Source organism: Quercus lobata, chromosome 4, assembly GCF_001633185.2.
Source record: "Quercus lobata isolate SW786 chromosome 4, ValleyOak3.0 Primary Assembly, whole genome shotgun sequence".
Lineage (NCBI taxonomy): Eukaryota > Viridiplantae > Streptophyta > Magnoliopsida > Fagales > Fagaceae > Quercus > Quercus lobata.
The window spans coordinates 90,850,777-90,865,015 of NC_044907.1; the positions used below are offsets into that span (position 1 = coordinate 90,850,777).

General features: G+C 36.7%; 1 protein-coding gene across 1 annotated transcript; it reads right to left on the bottom strand.

Moving 5' to 3' along the window:
* Window positions 1–2,296: 2,296 nt before the first annotated feature.
* Window positions 2,297–4,778, bottom strand: LOC115986143. Its single transcript, XM_031108998.1, has 3 exons — window positions 4,523–4,778; window positions 2,972–4,467; window positions 2,297–2,623 (listed from the first exon to the last, which is right to left on the bottom strand). Exons 1-3 carry the CDS (start codon window positions 4,776–4,778, stop codon window positions 2,297–2,299), a joined length of 2,079 nt encoding a protein of 692 aa, XP_030964858.1.
* Between the last annotated feature and the right edge of the window lie 9,461 nt (window positions 4,779–14,239).

Consider the following 14,239-nt stretch of genomic DNA (forward strand, 5'->3'; position numbering starts at 1 on the left):
ACTTTAATGTGATCTAGATGTAAAATCAATGGAATTAAGGCTTATAAAGTAATAAAGAAAAACATGGAATATGGATAAAACACTTCCTTGGGTTTGACCGAGGAGGTAATGTTCATAAAAGATTCGCTTAAGTGTTTGATAGATGATGGTACTCTCTCACTTCTAATCCTTCTTCCATGATTCAACCCCTTTCCTGAAGGGATTCATCTCCTTTATATAGCCCCTTTCATTGCATCTGAGCCCTTCATTTGTACGTTTCAATATAGTAATTTGGATGCTTGTCCCATCAGGACTCTGCTGGAGGTGGTAGAATGTGTTGTGAGTTGTGAGATTACTGTTCAGGTGTCATTTCTTCATTAATGCGGACAACTAAGTTGATGCAATGCATTGAATGCAGAGGTGATGACTACTTTCCTCAGATATTTCCTCCCTTCTTTACTTGCATGTCTCTAATGCCTTCCACAGTTCCCTGTTCTTTGGTGCAAGTGGCTAGTTGAAGAATTCCCAAGGTGCACTCATTCCTTGGGCTCCTCGGACCATGGGTCTTTACATCTTTCCTTTTCAGACCTTTCTCCACGTATTAGGCCCGAATTGGTGTGTGAATGGGACTTTTGCCATCCTCGGGCCAAGCCCATGGGCTCTAAGTTGTGTTTGGATCCTTCCCTCCCACAATAGCCCCTCAAAATTCCATTCCTACATCTTCCATGGAGAATGGGATTTTGATAGAACCTTGGTGGTTTCACACACTCCAGGGGTGTTCCCACGTGAGAGCGTCTTATCATTTGCTTTGCGCATGTTCCTGACGCTTCGGCATTCACAACACTGCTATAAATGCCAAGTACGACGCTGTGTCCCCCACATTCTACGGTGCAATGAAGATCCAAGGGCTATGAATTCTTCTAGGATTTTGTGTGGGAATTTTACCGCTCCAAGGCCTATTTAAAATAGTGAAGTTAGGTTTTTCTAGCCCAATGCAATTAATTTATTAGAGGGTGGGTTTGCAAGATCAACTTTAATGCATTGCTGTGATCTAGATATGAATTTGGTGGAATTAAGGCTTATAAATTAATAAAGAAAAGCATGGAATATGGATAAAATACTTCCTTGGGTTTAATCGAGGAGGCAATGTTCATAAAATATTCGCTTAAGTGTTTGATATAGGATGATACTCTCTCACTTCTAATCCTTCTTCAATGATTCAACCCATTTCCAAGAGGGATCCATTTCCTTTATATAGTCTCTCTCATTGTATCTGGCCCTCCACTTGTACGTCTTAAGGTAGTAATTTGGATGCTTGTCCCATTAGGACTCTGCTCGAGGTGGTAGAATGTGTTGTAAGTTGTGGGATTACTGTTTAGGTGTCATTTCTTCATTAATGTGGCCAACTAAGTTAGTGCAGTACATTGAATGTAGAGGTGATGGCTACTTTCCTCAAATATTTCCTCTCTTCTTTACTTACATGTCTCTAATGTCTTCCATGGTGCCCTGTTCTTTGGTGCAAGTGACCAGTTGAAGAATTTCCGAGGTGCACTCGTTCCTCAGGCTCCTCGGACCTTTGTCCACGTATCAGGCTTGGATTGGTGCGTGAATGGGTCTTTTGTTATCCTCGGGCCGGGCCCATGGGCTCTATGTTGTATTTGGATCCTTCCCTCCCACAATTATAAATGTGAAAAATTTAAGAGAATTATCTTTATTTTTATTAAAGCAATATATAAAAGATTAAAATAATAGTGTTATCAAAGTTGTTTAAAAAAAGAAACAGAAAGGATAGTGTTGTCAAAGTTAATAAACTAAAATTACTAAATATAAATTTAATGGACAAAAAATGACAGTTCATTAAATTTATTAAATGTAAATTGTAATATTATTTTTTCCTAAAAGAGTTAACAGGGGTTTTTAGCAAGGTTGTCAATACCATACCGGAGGCCGTACCGGTTTGGCCACCGGTATGGTAAATTTCGGATACCGGTCAATACCGGTGTACCGTTTCGGGTTTACCGCTATTTTATATATTTAATATATATATATATATATATATATATACACACACACATACACACATACATACACAAAATCTCTATTTACCATAAAACAATACCTCAAAAATTCATGTTTATCATAAAACATTACTTCAATTAAGAACAAATAATTCATTGTTTGAAACTTTAACATCAACTAAAAAAAAAAACACATACATAAAATTGTTCATTACACACAAAGAAAACAAATAAACACAAATTACATAAGATTGTTCATTACACACAAAGAAAACAAATAAACACAAATTACACAAGATCTACTCCCATCCTTCAAAAGGATTTACATCAGGACCATAATACACATGAGTATTAGCATCTGTCAACACAACATCATTTTCACCATCTTCCTCATCAAGAACAACAACATCATCATCATCATCATTATCATCTTCTAAAGTTATTGTTGCTAATGGTTCTTCAATGCTATCCCAATTCACATCTTCCTCAGTTAGTAACAAAAATTCGGATTCCTCAGCTACCCAATCCTCCATTAAATCAATATTATCAAGGCTTATAGGATCCAAGTAATCCTTTGTCCTTCTAATGTTCCTACCAAAATCAATATCATACATTGGTGACATTTTCTAATCATTCAAAATAAAAATTGAATATATTTAAAAACATACCTTTCTCGTAACAACAGATTATACTGAACATACACCAAGTCATTCAAACGTTTATGCTCAAGCCTATTTCTCCTCTTGGAATGGACAAACTCAAATGTGCTTCAAGCTCTTTCACAACCAGTTGCACTACAACACTGACTTAGCACTCGAATTGCAAACTTTTGTAATTCCAGAGTGTCATTTCCAAATTGCTCCCACCAAGCAACTTCCAAAAATAAAAGAAATTATTAATTTAGTACAAAGCAAATAACAAACTTTCAAATGAAATGTGTATATATATATATATATATATGTATGTATAGATACATATAGCATATCTGGACTTAGTTTTTCACGTTGGCGGATTGCCATAGGCATTCCAAAGTCACCTAAAGACTTTTTGTATGATTCAATTTGAGAACTAAGAATATCTTGCTCATCAGGATCAGAAATCAGCCTTGTAATGGTACTAAGTAGGCCTTTTGTAACATCTTTTTGCTTCTTAAATGACAGCCTAAAGAAGATTCCAGGGTTAAGATAACAACCTGCTGCATGCAATGGACTATGGAGTTGTTTATCCCATCTAGCATAAATGACACTAGTAAATGGTATATATGTAGAAATTTTATTCTTCAACCTTGCTTTTATATTCTCCTTTGCTTTATCCATTGCCTCATACAAGTATCCCATTGATGGTTTTTCATCCCCATCTACAAGACGTAGTACTCTAACCAAAGGCTCACTAATCTTCACTATTTGTTGACATTGTAACCAAAACTCTCTATCTTCCAAAACAATTGCAGCCACCTCCTTTCCCATGACATCCCTAGCATATCGAGATTCGACCCATTGATCACAAGTAAACATTTGCCTAAATTCTTTCTTGAACTTAGTCAAGCATTGAAGACTTAAAAACTCAGTTGCAAACCTTGTGATGGCTGGACGAATCAAATCTCTACCATCAGTGAAGTCATTTCTCATCAAAGCTAAAATCTTGCCATGGTTGTATATGAATTTGGTAATCTTTTGAGCCTTTTGAATGGTTTCATAAATGATAGGAAAATATCTTTTATCAGAAAATTTTTCCAACATTAAATCAATGCAATGAGCTGCACAAGGAAACCAATAGAATGTCCCATATTTCTGCATTAGCTTCTTTCCTGCAGACTTGTAAGAAGCATCATTATCTGTAATGAACTGCACAACGTTCTCAGGCCCAACTTCTTGAACAACTTTATCAAACAACTTAAACAATGTATCTGCAACCTTTGTTAGGCCTGACACATCAAGAGATTTAAGAAACATGGTACCTATAGGACAATACACTAAAAAATTAATGATTGGAGCTCTCTTTTGATTTGTCCACCCATCTAACATAATTGAACACCCATAAACTTTCCAATCATTTTTCACATCTAAGAGATAATCATTCATTTCACCCACATGTTTTTGTAATAAAGACCCCCTCAAGTTATGATAAGAAGGTCCCTTAAAACCAGGCCCAATAGCTGCTACACTATCTAAAGCTTCTTGATAATACACAGAGTGAGCGGCATGGAAAGGTATATTAGCATGGTACCACCATCTTGCAAAATTCATTCTTGCCTTCTCAACCATTTGCTTTGAGGCCAAAGAAGACCTTATGGATGGTTGAGAACCAGGTTTTGTTCTTGGAGCAAAATAGGATTTAATGTTTGACTTTTCTCCAACTTTTTCTTTCCCCTTAGTGTTATAATTACTAATTGATGAATGACTCTTTGAACCCCCTCTCTCATTATCATTATTACCTTCATCATGATGATGATCATCCTCCTCCTCCTCCTCTACATCATAGGGATTTGCAATTTCTCTATTTATTCTTCTTTTTTTTCTGTTTACTTTTCTTTAAATCTTCAATCAACTGTTTCATTTGCCATTTTACATCTTCAGATACTTTTTTACATGCTTCAACATCATCCGGAATCCCAGCTAAATGATACTTGAGCCTAGTAATTCCTCCCCCCCTTATCATTTTACAACAAAAAGTACACTGGGTGTTATTTCTTGCATTTGGCACAGCACGACCATAAGCCCATGCTGGATCCTCGGACCTTACAGCCGGGCTAGATGCTACACTTGACTGATTTTCAGTCATAATTTACTCTGCATATATACCATCAATTATTTGTTAATAACTTTAGTTACCTTTTTATTAATAGTCATACTAAGTTGTAAATTACTAACCCAATATTTGAAGCTAACCAAAATCAAGAATGAAACAACAATATATATCAATTCAGGAACACAGAACCAACACAATTCAGGAACACAGAACCAAAATCAATTCAGGAACACAGAACCAATTCAGGAACACAGAACACAATTCAAGAACACAGAACCAACACAATTCAGGAACACAGAACCAAAATCAATTCAGGAACATAGAACCAATTCAGGAACACAGAACACAATTCAGGAACACAGAACCAACACAATTCAGGAACATAGAACCAAAATCAAGTTTTTATTTATCATATTCCACATGAAGTATAATTCCACACATAAAAAATTAAGACAAAACGTTACCTGAGAGTGGCCGAGAGAGTGAGAGACGGAGCAACGGCAAGTGAGAGACAGAGCAGTGGCGGTGAGTGAGAGACAGAGCAGCGGCGACTGAGAAACAGAGCAGCGACGAGTCAACGACTGAGAAACAGAGCAGCAGCGAGTCGACGACTGAGAAACAGAGTAGCGGAACTGCCGAGTGTGAGAGAAAGATTGGCCGAGAGAGTGAGAGAACAGAGCAGCTGAGAGAGAGCGTGAGAGAGAGAAAGAAAGAAAGAGGGCTGTGCGGGAAGAACTCAGTAGTGTTAGGAACTTAGGGTTTTAGAATTAGGATTTAATAAAATTACAATCTTGCCCTTGAAAATGTCAGAATTAACAAAACAGGGTTTTAAACGTTTCGGTTCGGTATTCAAATACCGGCCGGTACGAGGCCGGTACGGCCAGTATTTTTACCGGTACGAAACGTAGGGGTTAACCGTACCGGATCACCGGCCGGTACGGTATATTCCGGCCGTACCGGCCGGTACGGTACGGTATCAACTGGTTTTTAGATCATGAAAAATCCGGTCACAACATCATGAGAAGTCATGAGGCCTATAGGATGTAAATTGTATTTTTTTTTTCCCAACACCACGCTTAAATATCATGCCGAGAAAGCATGATAGCTAGCACTCTTGTTTGTGTGTAATATTACTTTTACTCAAACAAAAATAAAAAATAAAAAAATTAACTGGTAATTTATTATATTAGGAGTTTTGTATAAATCCTTGAGAAGAACACAACAACTCATCCCAATGAATCCAATCCAACCCAACACTCAATTATTTTTTATTTTTTAAACTTAGGGTTGGTTTAGATTTGTGTTGACAACATTTTAACTCGAATTATATATATATATATACACACTTTTTGAATTTTCAAACATAATTTAATTTTGTCAGTTTTATTTGTTTTGGTATTTATAGATTTAGTTTTGATAAAATTGAAAATTAAAACCAATTGTTTAAATGAGAATCATTTATTGAATAATTGGCTTAAATAGTTGAATAAAATCCAATTATTTTCGTTAAACTCAATAAAATGACCCAATCCAAATTTTGCAAGTGCTATAGGTCTGATTGGTTTTTAATGTAAGGGTTGGGTTAAAAAATTTTAAATGTAAAAAATATGTTTGGGTCGACTCCATTCAGGAAAAACATCAAATAAAACCTGTTCAATCTACTACGTACTCAGTCGTGGTACCGTCACGCATGGAACGGAAAAGCCAAGGACACAAGTAATGGGGTTGGTGATTTTCATGCCTGGCCCTTACAGCAAAAGTCAGATTATTATTATTTTTGATATGGTCCTATACATATTATGAATGAGAGAGCTAGCATCTCACGCAATTGTCTCTAAATTCATGAACCAATAAGCGATTCTTCTTCATTGGCAAAGAAGCTAGAAACCGTGAGCCATCTCTTCTTTGTTTTCGTTGTTTATATCTCTTTAGAAAATAAAGTTTCTGTGTTAATCAGAGATAGGCCATTTTTTTCTCTGTCTCTAATTTTTGCCGTTACGTGACGTGGACTATATAAATCCACTCCAAAGAGCCCTTTTCATTCAACAAAAAAAAAAAAAAATATATATATATATATATATTAATATATTATTTTATTCTATGAGATTTAATTTAGGAAAAAAACTATTACACATTTTATTATACAATCACTTACCTGGATGAAAGAGTAATTAAAACTAGAGTAATGCTCGTGCCACAACTTGCCCATGTGGTGAGTTGTGATTGGTAAAGGGGTATTCACGGATCCAGGTGGGAACACCCTTCTACTAATTACAACTTGCCACATGGGTGAGTTGTGACACAAGTTGTGGTATCAGAATTATCTTTAAAATTATGACTTTTTTTTTTTTTCCTCATGAAACTATGACTTCAAGTCCACGTCATTTGGTTGGGAAAGTCAATTTTTTCTTAGAGAGAGAGACAGAGACAGAGAGAGAAAGGCACATGCAATCTCCTATAAATTCATACCAAAGGTTACATTACATTTACAACATCCATCTCCCTCTCTGAGCGATTCTGGTCTCCATACTCCTTCATTGGGAACGGAGGAACTGTGAGAATCTCTTCTTGGTTTTATTTCTTTCTTTTTCTTCAGAAAATAAATTTCTTGTTAATCAGAGTTACTCCATCTTCATTTTGTTTACATTTCTCACAAATTTTTAATTGAGCGTTTTTTTTCTTTTTCTTTTTCTAATGGGGATTTGGGTTGCAGACTGCTTTAGGGATAAATGGAGTTGGTAAATTAAATGTCTGCGTCAGCTTTCTTTGCATTTTGTTTCTGCTTCCAATTTTTGTTTAGTGACACTCCACGAGGATCATGTTGCCATTAAGGCTAATGGTTGCTTAAATAAGCACGCACTGCCTTACAAAGCACTTTTTTCTCTGATCATATATCTAGAAGCAGCTATTATATACCTATGAGATTTTCCAGTTTCCAATCTAATTGTATTACTTTGTGTTTGTGTTTTGATTGTGACTTTTGATGGTGTAAAACTGTTGATCGGAGTACTTGGGCCGTTTTTATTTGCCGATTCTTCACAATTTTTTTTTATTTAAAAAAAAAAAAAACTGATTATATGTTTCTTATGTATGTGCTTGCTACTAGTGCTAGAGATTTTTGATATATATTGGTTGAGTTTAAATTATACATAGTATTACTCTAAATAATATAACACTTTCTAATAATTTATTATTAAATTTATATTTTAAAAATTTAACCGTTATATTACATATTTTATATATTCTTAACATATATATTAATTTTTATATTAATCAGATTTATGCCAATATTCCAGGAAGGTAGCTTTTTTTCTTTCTCTCAAGAGCTCTTCACCCAACGGAGTCATCGCCGGCGGTCACTTTTTGGGCTGTGTGTTCCTAAGCTTCTACCTTTATTCTTTTTGTTTTTTTTTTTTTTTTTTTTTTTTTTTGTGTACCGTCTTTAACCTGATAGGTGTAGCCGTCTTGTCCCTTTTAATTTTTGATCCTTTCTATAGCTTCTCATCATTCCCTTTCGGCTTCTTTTCTCCTACATGCAAGTAGCGTGGCACTTGGTCCTTTCAAGTCAACTCTTCTGACCATCTAGACTTATAGTAATCTAAACTAAATCCTTTTCATCCTTTCTTCTTTGGCTTTCCGTTTCTTTTCCCCTTTTTGCCTCGAACTTTCCCCTGTTTGTTTTCTTACTTTGTCTGCTTCCCCTTTCTTTTCTCCAATCCCCTGTTTTCTTTTCTGTTTGTACCTTTCACTACACCATCTTTCTCCTTGTCTTTTGTTCTAAGGGTTCCTTATTTTTTTCTTTGGTCCTTTGGCACCACTACCTCTGCTGCATGCAAGGTGTCGCTACTGGTCTTGGACCTATGGACAACAATATTGAAGCTAGAGAGTATGGCTGGACAGATAGCAGCGATACAAACTATAGTAGGGACATGTCAGCAGAGGAGATAGAGCCTGATTTGCTATCTAGTGATGACGAGATTCCCTTTGCCAGGCATGGGCCTATCATAAGACCTGATCAAGATGATGTAGCTGCTCAAAGAGATTTTTGGAACAGATGTGCTATTGGCTTTCTCTTAGACTATCGAAAGTTCTCGGTGAGTTATTTTCAAAATATTATTAGTGCTGCTTGGAGACTCAGAGGCCTAGTCACTGTGGTGGGTCGTGAATCATATTTCTATATACTGCATTTTGAGTACATTGAAGATCTTCAACATATTTGTAATGAAGGACCATGGGCCTTGGAAGTGGCTTTGCTAGTGTTAGAGAAATGGAGACCTAACCTAGTGTTGAAACGTCTTCAATTGAACCACATTTCGGTTTGGGTGCAATTTCATGGCCTTTCACTAGAATACCAATATCCGGAATTAGCAGAGTATATGGGTCAACTAATGGGTACTGTGGAACGGGTTGATTGGGAGGATAGAATACCTAGAAATATTAGTTTCATGCGTGTTAAGGTGAGGGTGGACCCGTGGTTGCCAGTTATTACAGGTTTTAGTTTAAGAACAGATGAGGGATCTAACTTTTGGATTCAGTGCCGATATGAGAGAGTCCACAAATTATGTACTCGGTGTGGACTAATAGGACATACTCGAAGACAATGCACACATTGCATAGATGATATCGAACGAAGTTTGTATAGGCAAAGAGTGAGAATCCAAGACTTGCATCAGGTTCAGTTCAGGATTGATGCCTTACAACCTCAATTCTCGAATGAGTTGCGAGCTTTTCATAGAAGAAGGTGGACAACACAAATAAGATTTGGACATCTAACCCAAACCTTAGGACATGCAGCACCTTTTGATCCCTTCCTTGAGTACTCTGACCCCAGTACACCAAGTCCACCACATTCACCCCAAGAACCCAGACTTGACACTACAAAACCACCAGAAAGTCATAATCAAACACCTAACTTCAACCTTCAAGCCACCTCTAATTGTCAACCAAATAACAATGAATCCATTCTCAATACTACTATTAATCTCTTAAACTTGAACAATAGGACTGTACCTCCTACATTAGAAAACTCTCTTGTCTCAGCCACCTCAATCCCTACCAACCCAGAGACAGTTAACCAGGAGAATGACCAGGCAGCATATCAGCACATGCAACAAGATCACACAAGTAACATGCTAGCAAGAAACAATCTCTCCACAAGACCTCCATGGGTACCACCTGAAAATTCAAATCTGACATGGGCTTGGATTGAAGGAAATGACCCCTTCATAACTAATGGACAAAGTCAGTATCAAGATTTTGAAGCATCAGAGACAGAGAGTGATACAACAGCAGTGTTGTTTAATTTGGACAGCTTGAATGAGGAAAGGCCTGAAACTGTACAATCTCGGCCTTGGATGAATGGCTATATACCTGAGTCACCAGACTCCTTTATTGAATCTCTTGTGCAAAGAGTTAATCATGGGAGATTTAGATTTGAATTGGGAAGTTCAATCACTGGGCCGAGCCTACTACCCACTCAAATTGAGGAAGCCCAATCTAAAAATGTAAACCCAACTAGCACAAAAGGCCAGGACCTAGACCAATGTGTTACTGCCACTAATCCAAGCCCACATGCAAACCTCTCTAGCTCTAGCCCAGCTTGGCATATAGAAGGAAGGGTAAGGGATCTTAGCCCTTTTGAATTGCTCACCTTAGGCCCAAGCATATCACTTCCTACTACCTCAGAATCAACTCCTTTTGCCAACCCCACCTTGACCTTAACTGCACACCCTATAATAGTGCTACAGGAGGATAATCTATCAGAGAATTTAAAGAAGAGGCTCAGGAAAGAGATAAAGAAAATTGGTAGAAATATTGGGAAAATGCTATGCTGTGGGTTATTTGATAAGGAAAGCCACCAATCAGTAGTAATCAATCCTCAAAAGCTGCTATCAACAACTAATACAACCACTACTAATGCTGAGTCAGAAGATGTGTTTTGGGAAGCTGGCCCTCAACAGCTTCCCCAGTAGCCATAAGGGCCCTAAGTTGAAATTGTAGAGGGCTGGGCAGCCCCTCTGCAATTCTACAATGCCAAGAAAAGGCCCAAGAATATAAACCCAATATTTTGTTTTTGATGGAAACCAAGCTGGATAGAGATAAAGGCTTGGACTTTTTGAGGAAGTGTGGATTCTGGAATGGATGGGAAGTTCTAAGGGAGGGACTCAGTGGAGGTCTTTTACAAGGATGGTTGTCGGAGCAGAAGCTCACAGTCCAACACAGCTCAAAGCACATGATCCACTTAGAGATGATGGATTAAAAAGGTACTCTTCTTTCAATTACTTTTATTTATGGGCAACCTGACCACTCTAAAAGAGAAGAAGTTTGGCTAGAACTTAAACACCCTAAGCAAATAGCTAGGAGAAATTGGTTTTGCATAAGGGACTTTAATCAAATTTTGTCCCATGATGATAATTTTGCTTTTAATACAAGGAAAATAATTGGGGCAAAGTTGTTTCAACAAACCCTGAATGAATTGGAATTTTGAGAACTTGAGGCTAAAGGTCAAAAATATACCTAGATGAACATAAGTGTTAAGACATATGTGATTCAATGTTAGGAACATATGTCACTATTTTATGTAATTGACTAATCCTTTGACAAAATGCATTTTACTTGTAATTGGGTAGATCTAGGATGTGTTTAATACTTCAAGGAGCAAAGTTTTAAGTTCAAGTGTTAAAGCCATGCAAATTTGTCCAAGAATCAAGTGAGAAAATGCTGGATTTTAAAGCTCGACAGCTAGCTCGATAGCTAGCATCTATCAAGGTTTAAAAATTGCTGAAACCCGTGGCTTGACAGTTAGTTTGATAGATGGCTATTTATAGAGGTTTATGAAACTCAGTTTTTCAAAGGCTGATTTTCATCTAATCCGTGAGTATGTGTTTAGGTTTTCTTTTCTCATAACCCTAAACGTATATAAGGATTGTTTTAAGGGCTCATAGCAAATGCAACTCAATGCAAAAGTTTTTCACAAACATATTGTGAACCGAAGACTTATGCCCTAGTTCATCTTTCTCTTGAAGAAGCTGCTGTGTTTGTACACCGTAGGGTTTTATGACCAAGGAGCTTTTTGATCTTCATTGTGTGATGAACTGAAGAACTTTGCAGCCAACAACCTTTTTAAGTTGGTGATTAAGTCGCGTACTAGGATCTGCGCATCTATTGGTTAGTCACGTACTGGAAGCTGTGCATTGAAAGGAGAGATTGTCACTACAGAATAAGTTCAATTGGGTATTGGGGTAAGGGTTCAACTGTAGGTTGGTATAAGGTACTGAAATTCCTTTACTTATAACCGCTTGTTTTGATAATAGTAAATTCTCAAGAGTGGTGACCTTAAAATCACTCGGTGGGGTTTTTGCCATGTAGGTTTTCTCTATTCATAAACAAATCACCATGTCATTTTAATTTCCACTGTACTTTAGTTAATTGGTGATTTTTTTGTGCTACCATGTATTTTGCATATTAATTTAATTAATTAATAAACTTGGCTAATTAATCAATTAATTCATCACAAGGGGTCAATACATTCTTGGCTTATCAATAAGAAAGGATGAAACCTTTGTTATGGAAAAATTGGATAGGTCTTTTGCCACTGTGGATTGGATCAATACTTACCCTTAATATACTTTCCACAACCAATCTATCCTAAGATTTGACCATGGAGCCATTCTCCTAGACTTAGAAAATAAATTTTAAGAGAAGGCCTTATAGATTTGAAAAGATGTGGATCAATCATAATGAATTTCATAATGTGGTCCAAAATGCTTGGGGAGTGGTCACTAATGGGTCAAGAGCTTTCCAATTACAGAATAAATTGGCTAATGTTAGAAAACAGTTCATTGAATGGAATAGAAGGGTATTTGGAAGAGTGCAAAAGGAAATTAGGGTCAAACACTAGCTACTTTAGAACATGCATGACTCTATTTACATTCTAGAGGATGTTAGAAAAGAAAAAGAACTTAGGGAGAATATAGAAGACCTGCTGACTAAGGAAGAGATTAAATGGGCCCAAAAGGCAAGGAGTGATTGGATTATCCAAGGGGATAGGAACATAAAGTACTTTCAAAATGTAGTTAAACAAAGAAGAGCCAAAAATAGGATTGTAAACCTAAGGCAAGATAATGGGACCCTGACTGAGAATCTTGAGGAGATAAAAAGAATTCTTGTGTCACACTTCAAGGATAGGTTTACTGAAATAGATCCTAAATCAATTCAATGGATTCTTGGTGAGTTAGAATCTTTACCTATTCCCAAGTTAAACCATCAGTAATTACTTCAACTTGAAAAACCACCTACAAATTTTGAGATTAAACTAGTAGTCTTTCAATTGAGTCCACACAAGTCTCCTGGTCCTAATTGTATCTCAGCATTTATCTACCAAGAGTACTAGAATATTGTCAATTAGGATATACTAAATTCTGTTCATGCCTTCTTCCATTCAGGTTCAATGCTAAAAGCCTTAAATCAAACCTTCATTACCCTTATTCCTAAAGTGATGGTACCAGAGGAGATCTCTCATTTTAGGCCAATAAGTCTTTGTAATGTCACCTATGAGATCATATCCAAGATTATGGTCAATAGGTTGAAACGTTTAATGGATAAGTCTTTGTAATCTCTGATAATATCTTTCTTGCCCATGAAATTATTGATACTCTAAAGAAAAAGAAGGGTAGAAAGAAAGGATATGGGGCTCTCAAAGTTGATACGTGTAAAGCTTATGATAAGGTAAGTCGGAATTTTTTTAAGACAGTTTTGATTTGAATGAAGTTTGGCTATTATAGGGCCCACAGGATCATGGAATGTGTTTCCTCAGTGCAATATGCTCTACTCCTAAATGGTAGTCCCACACACACCTTCCTTCCAACTAGAGGAGTCAGACAAGGGGATCCAATCTCCCCCTATTTGTTCCTGTTATATGTCAATATTCTATCCATTGCACTCATACAAGCTGAAGGCCAAAAGAAAATTAAAGGAATCAAATTAGGTAGAAATGGACTCTCTTTCTCACATCTCTTCTATGCTGATGATTCCTTATATTTTTTCCAAAATGATAGACACTCCTTGAACAATTTGAAGGGCATAGTTCTCTGGTATTGCTTCCTCTCGGGTCAAAACATCAATTTCACAAAATCTTATTGTATTGCTCCCCTAATATCCCCTCTTTTATTCAGGAATCCTTAGCTAATGCCTTGTAGGTAAACTTAGTCCAAAATCCTAGCAGATATCTAGGTTTGAACTTCAAATTGAAAGGTAGGAGAGTAGTAGATTTTAAGGATTTGGTAGAGAGGCTTCAAGCAAAACTTTAGGGTTGGAGTGCAAAATTGTTGTCTCAAGCAGGTAGGGCAACTCTAATCTCATTAGTGCTTCAGTCCATGTCTTTATACACCTTTTCATGCTTCAAAGTACCAAAGGCAATTTGTAACAAACTAGATGCCATGATTAGAGACTTCTGGTGGGGGCATAACAGTGGTACTAGTAAAATGCATTTAATT